The sequence below is a fragment of the Esox lucius genome, chromosome 19, assembly GCF_011004845.1.
Source record: "Esox lucius isolate fEsoLuc1 chromosome 19, fEsoLuc1.pri, whole genome shotgun sequence".
Lineage (NCBI taxonomy): Eukaryota > Metazoa > Chordata > Actinopteri > Esociformes > Esocidae > Esox > Esox lucius.
The window spans coordinates 20,758,115-20,777,153 of NC_047587.1; the positions used below are offsets into that span (position 1 = coordinate 20,758,115).

At 43.8% G+C, this 19,039-nt stretch overlaps 2 protein-coding genes across 8 annotated transcripts; one reads left to right on the forward strand and one right to left on the reverse strand.

The window, feature by feature from the left end:
- Positions 1–4,586: 4,586 nt before the first annotated feature.
- Positions 4,587–6,705, reverse strand: gcsha (glycine cleavage system protein H (aminomethyl carrier), a). The gene is made up of 5 exons (XM_010890461.5): positions 6,520–6,705; positions 6,216–6,295; positions 5,734–5,797; positions 5,480–5,611; positions 4,587–5,316 (listed from the first exon to the last, which is right to left on the reverse strand). The coding sequence occupies exons 1-5, from the start codon at positions 6,668–6,670 to the stop codon at positions 5,219–5,221; spliced, it is 525 nt and encodes a 174-aa protein (XP_010888763.1). The 5' UTR covers positions 6,671–6,705; the 3' UTR covers positions 4,587–5,218.
- A 945-nt stretch (positions 6,706–7,650) lies between these two features.
- impdh1a (IMP (inosine 5'-monophosphate) dehydrogenase 1a) lies at positions 7,651–19,039 on the forward strand. 7 transcript variants are annotated; one of them, XR_828884.3, is made up of 17 exons: positions 7,652–8,414; positions 8,856–9,141; positions 10,290–10,388; positions 11,230–11,278; positions 12,657–12,758; positions 13,166–13,240; positions 13,405–13,611; positions 13,768–13,855; positions 13,978–14,177; positions 14,263–14,353; positions 14,880–14,975; positions 15,112–15,255; positions 15,367–15,511; positions 16,114–16,165; positions 16,269–16,352; positions 17,418–17,434; positions 17,537–17,636. XR_828884.3 is itself a non-coding variant. In XM_034288475.1 (17 exons), exons 2-17 carry the CDS (start codon positions 8,894–8,896, stop codon positions 17,635–17,637), a joined length of 1,890 nt encoding a protein of 629 aa, XP_034144366.1. In that variant the 5' UTR covers positions 7,658–8,414; positions 8,822–8,893; the 3' UTR covers positions 17,638–19,039. The 7 variants fall into 7 exon arrangements, 5 of the variants coding, with proteins under 5 accessions (XP_010888766.1, XP_034144366.1, XP_010888764.1 ...); XM_034288475.1 differs by having other exon boundaries at positions 7,658–8,414; positions 8,822–9,141; positions 16,022–16,165; positions 17,537–19,039; XM_010890462.5 differs by having other exon boundaries at positions 7,658–8,414; positions 16,022–16,165; positions 17,537–19,039.

The following is a 19,039-nucleotide window of genomic DNA, read 5'->3' on the forward strand; positions in this document are numbered from 1 at the left end:
TTCTTTCCCATTCACCTTTCTCAAGCCTTGATATGTTTGTGTCCTTCTTTCTCTACCATCCTGCCCCCTAACAATCTTCCCCTCTCTACTCTCCTCTCTCTCTCCCTCTTGACTACTATATTCTCTCTCTACTATATTCTCTCTCTTCAATATCCTCTTTTTTCCCCCATCTATCTCTCTATAATTCTCTCTCTCTTTTTCGTTTTCCTCTTTCCAGCCCTTCCTTCCATCAAAGCATCCAGAGGTGGATGCTCTCTCATCTTCAACCTCTCTGTTCTCTCTTCTGCTCTCATCATGCACACTTCCTCTTTATTTCGGCACTCGAAACATCCCTGCAGTGATCCACAAAACCAACAGCTGCATGTTTGATCAGGCTCTGGAATATGAACACTGAATAATGAGCCCAACCTCCACTGTATGTTTCTCTGTGCGTGTATGATAATGTTTTTGCTTCTAAAAGCATGTGTATTCCTCTAATCTTACTATGCTGTTCACGTAGATGGCAGAGTTTGTTGCTATGGCTGTTGCTATAGAGCTAGGTGGTCCCGTCAAGCACACATCACAGCCAGACTCCTGTGACACCTGCCAGTGGAGTGATGAGTTCTCCCTGTTTCTCCTCACCTCCATTAACCCCTCAGCCTTGTCCCTCTGCTCTCTACCAGCTGATTCACTTAATGCTTCTAATGAGCTATCGACCAGCGTGGGAAAACAGAGAGGCAGAGAAACAGAGTCAGAAGGGAGAGAGCAACATAGAGGACAGGGAAACGGGAAAGGCTTTGCCATCAGAATGGTGCCGCATGGTGGTGACACGGTTAAGATTACGTGTTTATGTACCCTAACCGTGTTATTGCTTATTGTGAAAACGTTTTAGTTTGCCCTCCCGCAGTGGGGGAAGAGGGAGCAGTCGTGTGTACGTCTGTGTGTGTGTGTGTGTGTACGTCTGTGTGTGTGTGTGTGTCAGTATGTAAGCGTGTGCTCCCCTCACCTCCCCCTCATGTTAGTATATTTTGGATAGCAGACCTCCCTAATGTAATAACTGTGTCTGCATGTCTGATTTACACCAAGAGAGAGCACATAGCCTGTGGTTAATTACTGTGTGTGTGTGTGTGTGGGGGGGGGGGGGTGTACGTGCGTGAGCATGTGTGTCAGAATGATTTATGAGTTACAAATAGCTATTCCAGTGGCCCGTTTCTCCTCACTTAGTTTTTAATATGTCTTTCCATTAATTCTCCTTGAAATGTTATGATGGTTTTCTAGAGGTGTGGGTGTGTTAAGGAGACACTTTGGACACACGCCTGGTCCAGGACAGACTTGGAGTAGGCCACAGCGGAAACACCATTTTCCACTCATTTACGATTTATGTCTCTCAATTTCCTTTCTCTCTCCTTTTCTCAGTTCACTTCTTATCTGCAGTCATTACCTCCCTTTCTCTCTCTTTATCACTCAGACTGTATGTAGCTAACTTGGCATTCAAATCAGATATTAAATGATAGCATGTAACACCAGACGAAAACTGTAGGTCAAAGTGTTGGTCTATTCACTGATCTGTCTGTAAGTGGGAGACTGAGAGAATCCAGCTAATCTCCCCTGTTCTCTATTGATCACACACTTAGAGACGACATACTCTGTCTAAACACTATTGATCTCTCTCAGCTTGCACTCTCTCTTCTCACTTGCTCTCTTGCTAGCTTTCCTTCTCTTTCGCATTCCTTCCATAGCATATGAGGATCACGAGAGAATAAATTAAGGCCATTGATGAAAGTCGCGGGAGATGTGATAGGATTTCTACAATTGCAAAAGATGGTCATGAAGATTTGTCTTCTGTGTGGGGCGGAGACCTGTGATGGGAGACTATTGCCGTTTATATCTTTTGCTTGTTTGCCCTCTACTGGTTAAACATTCGCTTCGCATCGGAGGTAATAACAAAACAGCGTGGAACTGAGCTTGTAAACTGGCGTTCAGCTTATGTACGTTTCGCTTTGAAGCCAATTCGAATTTATTTGGAACTAATAACATTTTAATATATTTTCATGGATGATTAAGACTCCACTTTGGTATTTTACAGGACCTGTTACGCATTGGGTGGTGGATTGGTATTTGCCAGCATGCCTGGATCAGTTGCAGAGAACCCGATTCGTTCCAGGTTCGTCAGATGCTGAGCAAGAAGCTGTTGGGAGAAAGGATGTGAGGGCTTCTGCCTCTGTGTCTTTAGGACACAATAATATCTAGACTCAGTTCCTGCCGTTTATCAGGCCCGATAAGTCTACACACACCCTCATCTCCACCTATTTGGAATAGCCGGGTTCTTTAGGAATTACGTGAGTATCCTCAAATAGTTCTTGTCTGTACTCGAGTTATACATTTTAGCGGAATTTGCTAGAAACAAGTCACCAACAGACAATACTTCTAAAATGGGTCGACCCAGTGAATATGGGCTTTGACAGTCCAAAAGTATCATACCCTCAAACAATTTTGAATTCTTTATTAACCAGATGTCACATTGAGATTCAAGAAACGAGTGTACATATTAGACACAACACAACATTAAAACTATTGATGGCCTTAATAGTTCAAGTTCATGAGAAAGTTGAGAAGAACTAGTAGTGTAGTTTGAAAGTTGCATTTTGTTAATGTTCAGCTTTTGTCCCGAGAGTCAAGCACAGAGACTACTTTCAACATCGAAACATTTTGAAGTATACATTATGACCGTTGTCTGTTACAGGATGTGGATGATGACTTGGAGGTCACTGGCCTTCCCTGGGCTCCAAACACAAAGTACACAGTAACTCTCTCGCACAACCCAGATATTGGTTTCCGTATCCCACTTCATGAGTTGTTGTCAGCAGAAACCTGGTCTAGGGGATCCCCTAGACATGCCCCATTCACCCCCTTCACCTTCTTGGGGCACAGTGACTGCCCTCTGGAGTGGCTGGGACTGGCACATATAACATATCTCATAGTTACCATAACCTTCCAATAACTTCACCATAATTAACAATCTCATCATAGAGTTATCATACCCTTACCAGAGCCATAACCTTACAATAGTTACCATAGCCTTACCAAAGCCATAACCTTACAATAGTTACCATAAAGTTATGATAGTTACCCTAATCTAATCATTGTATCCTATTATAGTTACAATAATCTTACCATTGTTACTATAACATTACCATATTTACAATAATCGTGTTGTAGGCCATAACCTTACCTCTATCTCTTTCTATGTATTGACCAGTTGGTGTTAAATCCCTTCATCCCTGTACACACTAGCCAGACCATAGCCTCTCCCTAGGTATGGTTCTATGCCCGTCCTACCCAGATCCAGTGAGGCGGAGCCACTCGTTCTGTCACCACACAGGTTGTGTTGAGGAGCAATTAGAGTCTCCGGACCACCACTCTTGGTATGACCTGGTCCCCATGCCCCCACTATGCGCCTGAGGCTCTGGGTCAATGTTGTTTCATTTATTTCCTTGGCTACATGGCTGTTTGTAATCAAGTTTAACACATTTTGCTATATTAAGGAACGCCTTCCCTTCAACCGAGGATACTGGTGTTCAACACAGGTGGTCGGTTCCTGCCTGTCACCACATGTATAGAGTTGAAGCATCAGATGGTGCTGGCATCAGGGGCTGTCCTGAGGGGCTGCATGAGCTGCAGGCAGGATGACACCAGTGAACTAGACTTCAGTAGTGATGGCCATTTGAGGCCTCATTAGCGTTATTTTAGCAGCAGGATATTATGCTGGCAGCACTCTGATTTTTTAAATCACGTTTAAAAGCTATCATTGAAATGTATAAGGCAATAAAGTTAACAATCTAGTCTCTGAAAAAGAACAGACAAGAATAACATTGGAACGGACATTAAACAGAAAATGTACAGACTAGATTGTTAACTATATTACCTTATATATTTCAATGATGGCTTTTGTTTTGAAAAAGAAAATCTGAGATGGTACCACTAGCATAATATCCTGTTGCTAGTAGAACGGTAATGAAGCCTGGAATGGCCATCACTAGACTTCAGTGTGATGAATGAGGAGGCGAAGAGCGGGGAGAGATAGGAGAAACCAGAAGATGGAGACCTTGCGTACCAGGGATGTGGAAGGAGGCGTACCTCCACCACCGAAGGGTGCACTTGCCCAAAGGTGTTTTGAAATGCTTAGAAAATATGCAATGTAAAAGAAACGTGCATCATCAACAATTAGGAATGTCTGCTGTAGTCTATCCGAAAACATTGTTTTAAAACTGAATTTCTCCCCGATTCTGTTACAAGCTGATCCAACACATGCGTTTTCCAGGTCACCCAGAGAAAAATCTGGGACACTGATATTTCCACCACTAAACATGACCCAGATCAAAGGTTAGATGTTCTGGATGACAGCTGCTACAAGCCCTTAATAACTGCAGTCAGTGTGTGCTGCTTTCAAAAACAACAACACTTAAGTGAACTCAACATAAGTGCAGATCCTTTTAAATTAAAGGATCTGCACTTAACATTATTTAATAATCTTTCCACACTTTCCATCATGGACTAAATAGATGACTCAGTGAAAGTAGTTAAAGATAAACCACTAAAACCCATGACACAAGGAAGTGTGAGTGTTTTATTTCTACATCTCATCTTCAGTGCCAGTGCATGCTGTACACGCAGAGGCACAAACAAACAGTAGAAACCAGCCTCCTCCAAATCCAAAGTGCTCTGTTAATCCCTTCCCCTGTGAGGTGGACTGATCAAGACCTCTATATTTGACAGTGATTGTCTGAGGACTGTTCTTCCCAATAGAGTTTAGTCTCCTGTTCCTCACCACGAGCCCTTAAGGTGAACACTGGGGATGAATCTTAAACGTCTCCCTCAAGCCCCCCGACTCCTCAAATCAGAGACATAAACCTCGGATGATTTAAAGAGCAGGTGGAGGACGTGAGGAAGTGAGGTTACGACATGAGATTCATCCAGAGGCTGTATCAGGACTTACTGGACAGTGTCACTCTACTTCAGCCATGTACATTACCATGCCACCTATGTAAGACACTTGCCATTACACATTACAATACGCTAAGGACTCCTAACATTCAGAGCACAACACAGGCGGGTCAATGCGGATGAGCTCTGCAGCTCCTCTGGCGTTTCTGGTGTAGCATCACAACTTCCTCTGGTAGTGATTGACAGGCAGGCGTGGGGGGGACGGGTGGGGTGTTAACGTTATTCCTAGACCGCGTTAATCCTCCATGGATCTGATGTATCTCTCATAGGCCTTTTCATCCATAAGGGCGTCCAGCTCCTCTGGTTTGGCAATGGTCATCTTCATCAGCCAGCCTGTTCCAGCAGGGGTTAGAGGTCAAAGGTGAAGGCTTAGCAGTCACAATCCCTTTTTTGTGAAAGAGCGCTTTAAAAACATTCAGTTGCACAAAGGGATGTAAAAATACAAGACCACACATATGCTTTAAAATAGTCATTGTGTATGCATCTGTGCACTCACCATCTTTGTAGCAGGACTTGTTGATGAGCCCTGGTTTATCTGCCAGGAGTTGGTTGACCTCCATGACTTCACCGGTCAGAGGAGAGTACAGCTCACTGGCTGCCTTCACACTCTCCAACGCTCCAAACTCATCTAGAAAAAAAATAAGCCCAGGTCACAAATAGATCCTGAAGAAAGCATCGGTGGCAAGTAAGCCAAGGAGATCCGAATTGTATTGCCCTTCTCAAGTCTGTAGAATGGCAACTGCTCCTTACCAGCCTGTGCCAGCTGGGTGCCAACCTCTGGTAGTCCACAGTACACCACATCTCCCAGAGCTTCCTGCAGGACACAGATTTAGGTTACATTTACATTTATTTTGCCGCTTAAATAAGTTAACAACTCCTGAAGGTCATAGCAGTCTACGGGGTCCATGTGCTATGGTGCCAGCTGACTTTATGGCTGAGTGAGCAGTGTGATGTGAAGCAGCATGGTTCGGACGGACGTTCTTCAGAAGTTGCATATCTTGTAACTAAAACTCACTCTCGAGCCCACTTGGTTGCTGCAATGAAACAGGGCCCTAGTCATGAAAATTACAATATGAAATGTGTGCGTGTAACAAACACAAGCACCGTCGTGATCCAGAATGTATTGGAGAAGCCATAAATACTGGATGAGTAAGCACTAGAGGGTGTTATGTTAGTAACAACTTGAATAATGTGTAGTTATGTGGAAACATGCGGTCGTGCAAACAACTCACCTGAGCAAAGTTGCTGATTCCAACCGTCCCTAACCCTCCCTCTACTCGTATCCATTCGTGTTTGTCTGTGAATTTAAGAGCTGTGGAATTCAGGAAAGGTACAATTAATTCCCGTGTATATCAAAGAAGACACAAACCTAAAAACAATTATCAGTGAGTATACGTAATATCTATTACACGTGAAGCAAGCAACGTTATGCCCCTGCCATGAAAATCAAGCAGAACGTCCTTATTATTAACTTTGCTAGCTAGCTTATTAGCTAGCTGACTAGCACGCTAGGAGGTCCATAAGCTAAGCAGCTACCTGATGGGAGTTGAGTGGCAGTGGACAGAGTCCGTAGTAAATATGGCCTAGATACCAGCCGAGTAGGAGGTAGCTGTGCTGAACGTGAGAGCAAAGATAGGGCAGAAGTAAAGTTGGAGGACAAGCAACGTAGCATCACACATGCAGCCATTTTCCTCTGTTTTTATGACTGTAGTTACAGTCGCGTGTTTTTAGACGTCATCGTCACAATTTGGGGCGCGTTCATCAAAGCACAACGTTGCGGAAACGTTCAGGTACTAGACTTGTGTATATAGAAAAGTAGCTATTTTCACCAGTATATAGTTTCTAGAGAATACGTTTTATTTTTTTTAAATATGGTTGACAAATGAATTAGACAACCAAGTACATGATTAGAAGAGAGAAGCTTCAGGTGAGCAGTAGCTGGGAGAGAGAGAAAGTTAATAATACTGGAGAAAAAAGAGAATGGTAGAGAGAGACTAAGGGGCTTTCTTTCGTCCAAACACTGTAACAAGCAGTATTCAACTGCAGATGATGGTTCTGAGAGCTTGCTTGACAACTCCATCTGAAATCTTTTGCTGCTCTGTGTTCAGTCTGAGACTTCAGTCTGAGACTTCCATAGTTAAAGTTGTTTGAGTGAACCTCAAAATGAGTGATGTAAAAAACAACAACAACTTTGCATAATCTCTAACCAATATTTAAGATAACTACACACTATTCTAAACATGGCTTTACCTGCATATTTTCTGGCACTAGCCCCGCCAATTCAGTATCTTCGACATATCATATATGTAAAATTGTTTTGGTGATGTACAAATCATCATATAAATGCTCAGAATCCAGACTACCTGCAGAGGAGGAACTATAGTATGTGAATGTGGTGTAGTGTTTGGCTGAAGTGAGGGGTTTGGGTAACTATGCATTAGGGTTTAGTTTAGGTTGCCTGTCCACACAAAACAGTGAGAGACTGGTAACATTCACACATTTACATTTTTTGATAACTGGAGCAATAAAAAAATAATATTATCTCCTTACTTTAACCTTAACCTAAACCTTACCTTAACCTTGGTAACCTAACCTTTATCCTTAACTTCAACTAGTCCCTAACCTAGCCCTAACACCCCACCCTTATCTAACTTGTAATGTCTGAACCTAAAAGTTATTTCAACTCTAACACAAACCCCAGTTGTACATTTTACCCTAAACCTAACAATCTAATATAATGTCTACATTTGGAGACCTTGTGGGGACCAGTTTGTCAGGTTTGACTTATTATCTATGTGGGGACTTCTGTTCCCCACTTGTATTGTTAAACTTCAATCACACACACACACACACACACACACACACACACACACACACACACACAAACCTCTATGGATGTAGTGTTTGGAGAAAGTGTTTCCTCCATCCCCAACACTTCCCTCCGCCCCTTTCCATCGCTCCACTATCACGCCCTCTTCTCCTCCCTCCACTCCACCCCCTACTGCTTTAATTCCTCCAATCCTCTTTGTAGGACTGACATCTGCTACTGTCACAAACAGCATTAAGCCAGGAGAGGAGTTGAGGAGAAAGAGGTTGTCATTCTCAGGAACAAACAGATCTTCCGCTTCCACTAGCTCATCTCCCAAGTCTCACCAGGCCACAGTGGGGCTGCTTTCCCCTCTCAGCACCTCTCTCCACCCGCCGTGTTGCGGCTCTCATCCCTGCCTGGAACCAGGGGACACCCAGGGGACACCCAAGGGACACCCAGGGGACATCAGGGGACACCCAGGGGAAACCCAGGGGACACCCAGGGCACATCCAGGGGCACTAACGCAGCCTCACCCAGAACCGAAAACTCCATCTGTCCTCATCAGGTTCCTCCTGAGTCTACAGCGTGAGCCACCCTCCCTGCTTCAACCTTACAGCGAGAGGTAGTTCTCCATCTTCATTTCTCCCAAGTTCCCATTCATAACCCTGTATAGAGAGAGAGGAGCCCTAAGACACATAACCTTTGGACTGCCAGTGGGGCAAGTTGTAAAACACTGTGTCTGTTGGTCAGTGTGTTTGTGTGAATTTCTGGGTGGCAAGGAGTTAACAAAAACCAGTGTGTCAGCAGTGTGTGAAAGAAAGAACACACTCTGGGGGAAACTTGTTTTTGTTGTGGTAGTCAGGTGTGTGTGATATGACAGGAGTGTGATTGAGGCATCGGAACTCTAAGGTATTGGATGTGTGTGTGTGAGGGACCAGGTGTGTCAGAGAGGCATTGGTTGTGCTTTGGTTGTGTGTTACATCAGTCAGGTGTGTCTGAGAGGCGTTGGTTGTGTGTTACATCAGTCAGGTGTGTGTGTGTCTGTGTTTGTGTGTGAGAGAAGTGTCAACCCTTAAGGCCTTAACCCTGGATTTCTCTGAGATGGAGGATCAAGGGTATGACCGGTTTGGTGAAGGTGACTCTGACACCTACCAGATCGACTACCGCCGTATCGTCGGCGACACTGAACCCGCCAGACCACGCCTCTTGCCCCGCGACGGGGAACACGCACATCCCAGCACCAGCCTGCATGGGTCATACACACACACCAACCCTCACATCCATGGCCACGAGACGGCCGCACAACGCTACAGTGCCACACGCATCCAAGCTGGTTACGAACCGGAGAGGTGAGTTAGACACACACACACACTCATACACTCACACACACACACACACACTCATACACTCACACACACACACACACACACACTCATACACTCACACACTCACACACACACACCACAAACTTTCATTGACGTTGTCTATGAGCTTTCTAAATCCCAGTTAGCTGCTACCGGGAGACAGTGATGTAACCAAAGCCTATTACCTGTTACTTGACCGTGACACGTAGACTAAAAATACTTTCCACTGACAGGTCATATAAAGTTAAACAATATTTTGAAGAGCCTCAGTATTAATCTGGAGGTAGACAGTCCTTTATCCGTCACTAGTTTTTAGATGCTGAGAAAAGATGACGGCCTCTGTAAAGGATGCCACTGCTTGACAAGTACCTTTTTCTCCAGCACACAACTCTTTGCTTATATCATGTATAGCAACCAACCGTAGGTTACAGCACACATGGAGACACGCTAAAGTGGAGGATTACGTCCTTCAACCTGTCGTTACATTTAATCTGCATGATTACAGTACAAACCCTGCATTTTAGAGTAGAAGCACTTGGACCCATATGGTCCGCTGGGTTCTATGGACATATGGTCTGCTGGGTTCTATGGATATATGGTCTGCTGGGTTCTATGGACATGGGAGAAGAAGAAATGTAAATGTGTATGTGTGTATGCGTGTGTAATGTTTGTGTGTGTGTATGTGTGTGTAATGTTTGTGTGCTTGTATCTGTGTGTAATGTGTGTGTGTGTGTGTGTGTATATGTGTGTGTAATATTTGTGTGTGTATATGTGTGTGTAATATTTGTATGTATATGTATGTGTGTGTAATGTGTGTGTGTGTATGTATGTGTGTGTAATGTTTGTGTGTGTGTGTGTGTATGTGTGTGTAATGTGTGTTTGTGTGTGTGTGTGTGTGTATGTGTGTGTAGTGTGTGTATGTGTGTGTAATATTTGTGTGTATATGTATATGTGTGTAATGTGTGAGTGTGTATGTGTGTGTAATATTTGTGTGTATATGTATATGTGTGTAATGTGTGAGTGTGTATGTGTGTGTATGTATGTGTGTGTATGTGTGTGTAATGTGTGTGTGTGTGTATGTAGGTATGTATGTGTGTGTATGTGTGTGTAATGTGCGTGTGTGTGTCTTCCAGCATGGCTGATTACTTGATCAGTGGTGGGACAGGTTACGTTCCTGAAGATGGACTGACGGCTCAGCAGCTCTTCTCTATCGGGGATGGACTCACATACAAGTACAGTTTTTAATCCATTTACCAGAGTTCAAAACCAGCTTTTCCAATTATCTTGAAATTCTTACATTTTAGCGTTTTTAAGTATTTTACAGAGAAAGTTCTATTGACGTTTGCAACAATCGCACCAGTTCTTGCAGGTCTACAGTTGTGGGGCTAAAACTACAATTAGTCTGTTGTTTGGGTGCACAGCTTGCACCCATAGTGATGACTTGTTTACTTCTTCTTTACTTATTATTGTATACCCCTGGGAGCTCTCCAGTCAATATGTGTTCACTATTCTTCTCAATAACTCTGAAAGCATGATTAAGAGCCTGGCCCAAGGTCTACTGCTCTGGTATTAAGTAGATGACCTTTCAATCAGTAAGAACCTTTGGCATGTTAGTGTGATGAGACTGACTCCATCTCATCACCGTGACGTCTGAGACTTCTGCGATGACAACCCCAGGACTGTTCCCAAGCCCCTTAAATCAGATGAATGTGAGGATATAAGATTCATATTTTAGGGCTTGTGTTATCAGCCCCAATGGACGTTTACACAGGATGAGAACATGATATCCCCACGTCCAGTACATTATGAGGATTAGCAAGCAGTTTTAGAAAGATGTGTTCCTATTCCAATCTCTGTCAGGCTGCTTGAAGGTGTGTGGATTGTGCTGACCAAGAGTGGGTGCCGGGGGATTGATGCTGTGAGACAAGGAGGGAAAGGACTTCACTTATAATATCCTTCACAGTTTGGCAGAACGACGAGGGACTGTGACAGAGGACATTATCAGACATTATTAACCCTATATCTCACCATGTCCCCTCATCCTCTCCCCCTCTCTCCTTTCTCTGCCTACAGTGATTTTCTGATCATGCCTGGTTTCATAGACTTTGTCTGTGATGAAGTGGTGAGTAGTGGTGAACAGAAACTATCTACAGTTTCCTAGGCATGCCCCTCCATGTGATACACAGTACACACTTACATGCGATATCAAACCAGTTCGTTCACACCCCAGTAGCCATGTGCATATGTGTGTGTTTGTGTCTGTGTCTCTGTGTGTGTGTGTGTGTGTGTGTGTGTGTGTGTGTGCGTGTGTGTGCGCACAGACACTATTTTCCTATTGTCTTCTCTGTTTCTGTAAGGATGGTACTGTAGGCTACTTAGTTTCTATCAGTTGGATAACGTGTGAACACAAACACACATGGACACTCAAAACGCAGCTTCTGTTAGCGTGCAAGCATGCACTGGCAAATGGGTGGGTAGACACATGCACACAGACACACACACAAACACACACATACACACACATGGACACACACATACTCACTTAGCAAAGAACTTCTGCCAAACCAGCCAGACCACTTCACTCCACAACACAGCAACAGCAGTCCCTCCTGGCAGCCAAGCAGACCCCTGTCCTGTGTAACTGCTTTAGATACAGGGTGGCACAGGTGTGGTTGTTTTTCGCTTGTTTGTTCTCTACTGGCAGAGTGGTATGTCCCCTGTGGCATATGACTGTACATACAGGAAAGAACAGGGACAGCGAAGGTCCAGGTGCCTCCCAGTGGCAGTGATGAGGTATTGCATGTTCTGATTGGTCTTTGCAGGGTTGAATATATTTCCCCAAACAATGGTTTTACAAGCAGAACGATTAGCCCAACAGACATTTGGAAAGAATGCATGAACGAAAGTCACTTTATGTTTAATTCTTTTAGCTTCTGTTCAGTGAAATGTTTCACAAATAAATGTTTAGAATTGGTGGAATAAATACACCCAGGTTTCGAACTCAAAAAGGTTTCAAAGGGAAAAGTGAGTTAATCGCAAGGAATGTGTAATTATTGTGTGAATGTACACTTTGTTATACAACAGAACATCCGTTTGTCTTCATTCACAGGAAGACACATTCTTTTAAATCTCGCAACTGTAATTAGCCAATGGGCTTATAGTACTCTGTTGAATTCTGGGTAGCCTGCCACTGTATAAATGAGTGTGTATTGCCATTTGCTAAGATTGATTCTGAATACCAATGAGACACACACTGCGATACTATATAATTCACGATTTAATCCTCTCCCTTGGCTACTGGGTATGTTATTTATGAAAGTAGCCACTATACAAACGTCTGTATTCTTACAGGAAAAAAACTAAAACCAACAGCTACTATAGGCCCCCCAAGGAATGCCTCATATTCAAAGCCGTTCAGTTGACAGTGTGTTATTATGTTTCTAGTAACTTTTTTCCCATCACGGTAATTTTCAGTTTCCTCCTCTACTTCCTGCTTTCAGGACCTAACCTCAGCTCTGACCAGGAAGATCACACTGAAGACTCCTCTTATTTCCTCTCCCATGGACACAGTCACTGAGTCCTCCATGGCCATCGCTATGGCAGTGAGTACAGAGCCACGCCTCTTCACACGGCCGGCACTATAAGACAAAACTAATTTGTCACAAAACCTTTTTGGTTATTGTTTTGAGTATTGCCGTAAAATGGAAAGATATCTTCTAATACAGGGCTGCTCAATCCTGTTCCTGGAGAGCTACCGCCCTGTAGGTTTTCCCTCCAAACCTTATTTTGCACACCTGATTCTACCAAGGAGCTGGATTGAAAGCTAAGTCAGGTTAATAACAACTGGGGTTGGAAAGAAAACCTACCGGATGGTGCAGTAGATCTCATAGAACCAGGATTGAGCAGCCCTGTTCTAATACCTGGATTCTGGTTGATTCATCCTGAAGTCTTATTGGACTGATGTAATGTTTCAGAAAACCCTGATTGGTCAGTGCTCTGTGTTTTGCAGCTCATGGGAGGAATTGGCATCATGCACCATAACTGTACTCCAGAGTTCCAGGCAAACGAAGTCCGGTTGGTCAAGGTGAGAGAGGCCAGCTTATTGAATACTGATACTGACTTACCAGTAGAATAATATACAATATTAATTGACAGTGTCAAAACCTGCTTATTACACTCAAACCTGCTGCTTAAATAAAGGCCCAATTTGCTAAATTAGGTTTCTCTGCTGTGTGTATTTGTGTTCAGAAATTTGAGCAGGGTTTCATCACTGACCCAGTGGTGATGAGTCCTCACCACACAGTGGGAGACGTGTTTGAAGCCAAGGTCCGCCACGGCTTCTCTGGCATCCCCATCACAGAGACTGGCAAGATGGGCAGCAAGCTGGTGGGCATCGTCACCTCCCGAGACATCGACTTCCTCTCAGAGAAAGACCACAACATACCACTGGAAGAGGTGTGTTTTAGGCTTGGTTGTGTGGTTAGCTGTTTGTGGAAGACACATTTGTTTGGATCTGTGTGTGAATACGAACATAATGCCGCCAGGATTACTATTTTTAGGAGCATTTAATACTGTTTCTGTGGTGTTCACATGAACGGCTGATTATTTCAGGCCATGACAAAGAGGGAAGATTTAGTAGTTGCACCAGCTGGCGTCACATTGAAAGAGGCCAACGACATCCTGCAACGCAGCAAGAAAGGTACCAGCTGCTAGTGGCCCCAAATGTAGATAGACTTCAGCCAGGTACAGACGCATACTTAACGCCAATTTTGGTGAATGGAAAGATTTAATTGAAACTTCCCCACTTGTGTCCTCGGTCAGGTAAACTGCCCATAGTGAACGACAGCGATGAGCTAGTGGCTATCATCGCCAGGACAGACCTGAAGAAGAACAGAGACTACCCTCTGGCTTCTAAAGACTCCCGGAAACAGCTGCTTTGTGGAGCCGCCATTGGAACTCGGGAGGAGGACAAATACAGACTGGACCTGCTGATGCAGGCTGGGGTGGACGTGGTGGTGCTGGTGGGTTGGGCTGCTGTTGGGTGTTCCTGGTTGGCCGGTGCCGTTCCTGTGTTCCTCTCTAAACCCGGTCTGTTCTGTGATGTAGGACTCCTCCCAGGGGAACTCTGTCTATCAGATTAACATGATCAACTACATCAAACAGAAATACCCTGAACTGCAGGTGGTGGGGGGAAATGGTGAGTCCTCCTCTCCCTGGATGTCATGCCTGTTTCACTTCATTCCTCTCTTATTCACTGTCTTGTTCTGTTTCTAATTCCTGTCTCTTTTGTTCCTTTTTTATTAAAAAGGAATAAATGATGAAACTCTCATCCTTCTCTTATTCCTCTGAAATTATTATCTTTTTTTCCATCTTGATCAATCTCTCATTCCTTTTTGTTACCCTTTTATTCCCTCTTATTATCTCTCCCCGTCATGTTCTTCTTTTATTCCTCTGAAATTATTCTCTTATCTATAATCCCTCCCCAATTCTTTCTCTTATTCCCTCTCTCATTTCTCTCTCCACCCCCCTCTTATTTCTGTCCTATTCCTTTTTTATTCCTTTTCCTCCCTGTCCTATTCCTCTCTTCTTCCTTTTCCTCCCGGTCCTATTCCTCTCTTCTTCCTTTTCCTCCCGGTCCTATTCCTCTCTTATTCCTTTTCCTCCCTGTCCTATTCCTCTCTTATTCCTTTTCCTCCCTGTCCTAACATTACGTCTGTCCGTAGTGGTGACTGCAGCGCAGGCTAAGAACCTGATCGATGCGGGTGTGGATGCCTTGAGGGTGGGGATGGGCTGTGGCTCCATCTGCATCACCCAGGAAGGTATGGGGAGACAGGGACTGGGGAATTAGGAGGTCTGGAACAGTGGATGTGTAGAGAGGAGATTCTACGGAATGTTTAGTTTAGAAGAGGAACACTTTGGGCCATATTGCTGAAACATCTTTGTGTTGTGGGCCAGTGATGGCGTGTGGGCGTCCCCAGGGTACAGCAGTGTACAAGGTGGCAGAGTATGCCAGGCGCTTCGGGGTGCCCGTCATTGCAGATGGAGGCATTCAAACGGTTGGACATGTGGTCAAAGCTCTGGCTCTCGGGGCATCCACAGGTGTGTGTGGAAAACATCCCTCATATTTGGCCATTTCCCAGCAACAACAAATTCCACACCATACTATATATATACTTCTACCTCTTTCACCTCTGACCTCTGTGCCCTAAGTCATGATGGGGTCATTGCTTGCGGCAACAACGGAGGCACCAGGGGAGTATTTCTTCTCCGACGGCGTGCGACTGAAGAAGTACCGTGGAATGGGCTCCTTGGACGCAATGGAGAAGAACAGCAGCAGCCAGAAACGCTACTTCAGGTAAAGAGAGTTGTGTATTTCAGATAGAGACACTATGTTGTGTGTTTAATGTTGTGTATTTCAAGTAGAAAGAGGGAAGTAGTGTCTTTGTTGTTTATTTCAGGTAGAAGGAGTAAGACAGTGTGTGTTGTGTGTTGGGGTAGCGATAGTGAGAGTGCGTATGGTGTATTGGAGATAGAGAGAGTGAGAGATTGTGTGTTATGTATTGGGATGGAGAGAGTGAGACAGTATGTGTTGTGTATTGGGGAAGAGAGAGTGAGACAGTGTGTGTTGTGTATTGAAGGTGGAGAGAGTGAGAAATGTGTGTTGTATATTGAAGTAGAGTGAGACTTTTTCTTGGTTGTGTATTTTAGGTAGAGGTAGACAGTGTGTGTGTTATGTAACTCCAGTAAAAGGTCTAAATGAAGATGTGAGTGTTGTCTATTGATGTGAGTGTTGTCATAAAAATATGAAGTATCTTTGTTTCTCAACACTGTCAAGGCCATGGTTAAGCTGTGTGTGTCTCTGCAGTGAGGGGGACAAGGTTAAGGTGGCCCAGGGAGTATCAGGGTCTGTGCAGGATAAAGGGTCCATCCATAAGTTTGCCCCCTACCTCATCGCAGGCATACAACATGGCTGCCAAGACATTGGAGCCAAGAGTCTCTGCATACTGCGGTAAGTCTGTGATCTGATGCTGGATTACCTTATTGGATCCCAGCATTTTGATAGGATCTGTCTCTTTTCCATTGTTCTGATGTGTTTTTGTATGTAATTCCAGCTCTATGATGTACTCTGGGGAGCTGAAGTTTGAGAAGAGGACCATGTCAGCCCAGGTTGAGGGGGGAGTACACGGACTCCACTCGTAAGTCTGACTGTGCCTGGATGTACATCCTTTATTCCTCTCCTCTGTCAGAGAATAACCTCACCTGATGTTTCCTATGGTCTTTCCCGTTATGTCTGTCCTGTATCTCTGTTAGTGATGGTAGTCTGTCCTGTATCCCCGGTTGTGTTGGTAGCCTGTCTGGTACCTCTGCTCAAGGTGGTAGTCTGTACAGTATCTCTGGTAGTCGCAGTGGTCTGTCCTTTATCTCTGGTAATGACGGTAGTCTGTCCTGTATCTCTGGTAGTGACGGTAGTCTGTCCTGTATCTCTGGTAATGTCTGTGGTCTGTCCTGTATCTCTGGTAGTGTCTGAGGTCTGTCCTGTATCTCTGGTTGTGACGGTAGTCTGTCCTGTATCTCTGGTAATGTCTGTGGTCTGTCCTGTATCTCTGGTAGTGTCTGTGGTCTGTCCTGTATCTCTGGTTGTGACGGTAGTCTGTCCTGTATCTCTGGTAGTGTCTGTGGTCTGTCCTGTGTCTCTGGTTGTGACGGTAGTCTGTCCTGTATCTTTGGTAATGTCTGTGGTCTGTCCTGTGTCTCTGGTTGTGACGGTAGTCTGTCCTGTATCTCTGGTAGTGTCTGTGGTCTGTCCTGTGTCTCTGGTTGTGACGGTAGTCTGTCCTGTATCTCTGGTAGTGTCTGTGGTCTGTCCTGTGTCTCTGGTAGTGGCGGCGTTCTGTCCTGTATCTCTGGTCATGTTGGTAGCCTGTTGGTATCTGTTCCCATCAGGGGCATCCATATTTCCTTTACTACATGTGGTTTAGGAGTTACAACTAAAACCAGGGATTGGCAGTCTTACCATCTGATGTCTGTTATCGGTGTAGACTTCCCCTCTAGCTAAATCAGTAAGAACATATCCAATTAATTACATTTTGACTAAAGAGTATGTTGTTTTTCTGTAATTATATTACTGCTTTAGTTGGGGCCTAATGCTGCATATTGGCCAGTTGTGGATAGAATAGCCTATCCAAGACTTAAACAGTAGTACTCAAACAAGTGAAAATTGAAACATCTCTCTCTTTCTCTAAATCATGCTATCACCATAGATATTCTTTTGTGCCATGTAAGTACATTCTCCCTGTGTTCACAAGTCCAGCCTTCTTCCTACAACAGTTCTCTGTGCTTGTATTCCTGACTGCTGTCTGTGCGTCTTGTCCTCCTGTAGTTATGAGAAGCGCTTACACTGAGGGAGGTGGTAGAGGGAGTTCAAGAGCAGCACCCAGTGTACCTGCCCCAGCAGCCACCACACACAATGGATACATGTGACCTACCTACAACCACTGCTCAACCTCCACCCAACCTCGTCTACCCTAACTCAATTCTAGCATCACAGACCCCACAGACCCCACCACTCTCTCTCTCTGTTTCCATGCTTTACTGGGACTGCAGAGCAGATCTAGGTTCAAATACCATTAAATTGTTTAATGTTAATTACTTTTGTATTCAATTCAAAGTAAGTATTTTTACATATATTTATTTTGAAACAACAAGTACAGTAGTTTCATATTTGAATGTTTGAATTTGGAAGCACCCTTGGAAAAACGGAAATCCCCTCCCATGTATTTCACCAATAAATTTGAAAATAGTGCTTAAAATATGTATTTTAAAATACTTTGAAATTCAGTTTGGTAAAATATTACTTTCATACTCAAATGAAGCCGTTCTTTTGGGCTGTGTATTTGAAATAACAAAACTAAGCAGATATAAAATGTTCATACCAGATACTAAAAAATTATTTGAGCCTAGGACTGCCATAGTTACTTTTTACCTCTTACCTGATTGATAATATGACATAATCAGCAACACTATGGACTATTGCTAATGGCCATGTGTTCTGTGTCATGGCACAGAACCAGTGGGCTGGATAAGGTACTGTATGGAGCCAGTGTAGAACTGGGACAACCTGTGTGCTGGGAGAAAATTATTCCTCTGTCAGCTGGTGTAATTTCCCCCCGGAACTCTTTAGGCTTATACCAGTTTTGGTTGATTTTGGTCCTAGTTTTCAGGTGTGTTTGAAGGTTTGTGAAATAGCCTAGAGGTCTGTCAGTGTGGCTCTGTAGAGAAAACCAAAGCTACTGAACCTTAAATCAGTGATGACCACAGCGCCTTAAGACTGAACATGGAGTCTGTGGCTAGTCTAGTCAGGCTTTCAGTGGGTCGTCATTAGTTCAGAAGAAATTAGTCACATTAGACCACATACTGTTTTGTCTTTGTGTGAAGTTCACCCCTAGGATGCATCTTTCTGATGACAGGATGATTGTACAGTGAGAAATCAACTGGCCGAAATGTTTATTTTATTCTGTTCTAATGTTAATAATGGGGTGTTTGCATTAGTGTTGGTTAGCTGTTTGTCCATTGTGTACTATTTCCATTTTTCATATTATTTTCATATTATCAGCTATTGTTTGCATGTAGCTCACAGGATGACTACAGATGTCTTTAGCAATGGGATAGGCAGAAACATTAACAATATTGCATCAGAAAGTTTACATAAAATATAACTAGCACATCAGTTATATCCACAATATCTAGCTAGAATTAATAAATAGTTTGAGCCCTTTTGATTTAATCATGTCAGCACACTCAATTGATACACCACCTGATTGTTTACATATGGAAGAATGTGCAGATTTGCACTGATATATATATATATATATATATACACTCA

Coding starts and splice junctions, on each gene's coding strand:
- gcsha (XM_010890461.5), bottom strand. CDS start 6,670: ATGGCTGCATGTGTGATGCTACGTTGCTTGTCCTCCAACTTTACTTCT. Junction 5,798..6,215: donor GAATCAGCAACTTTGCTCAG/GTGAGTTGTTTG, acceptor TGTGTCCTGCAG/GAAGCTCTGGGAGATGTGGT. Junction 5,317..5,479: donor CAAGTCCTGCTACAAAGATG/GTGAGTGCACAG, acceptor CTGCTGGAACAG/GCTGGCTGATGAAGATGACC.
- impdh1a (XM_034288475.1), top strand. CDS start 8,894: ATGGAGGATCAAGGGTATGACCGGTTTGGTGAAGGTGACTCTGACACC. Junction 14,976..15,111: donor CATCTGCATCACCCAGGAAG/GTATGGGGAGAC, acceptor GTTGTGGGCCAG/TGATGGCGTGTGGGCGTCCC. Junction 15,256..15,366: donor GGCTCTCGGGGCATCCACAG/GTGTGTGTGGAA, acceptor CTGTGCCCTAAG/TCATGATGGGGTCATTGCTT.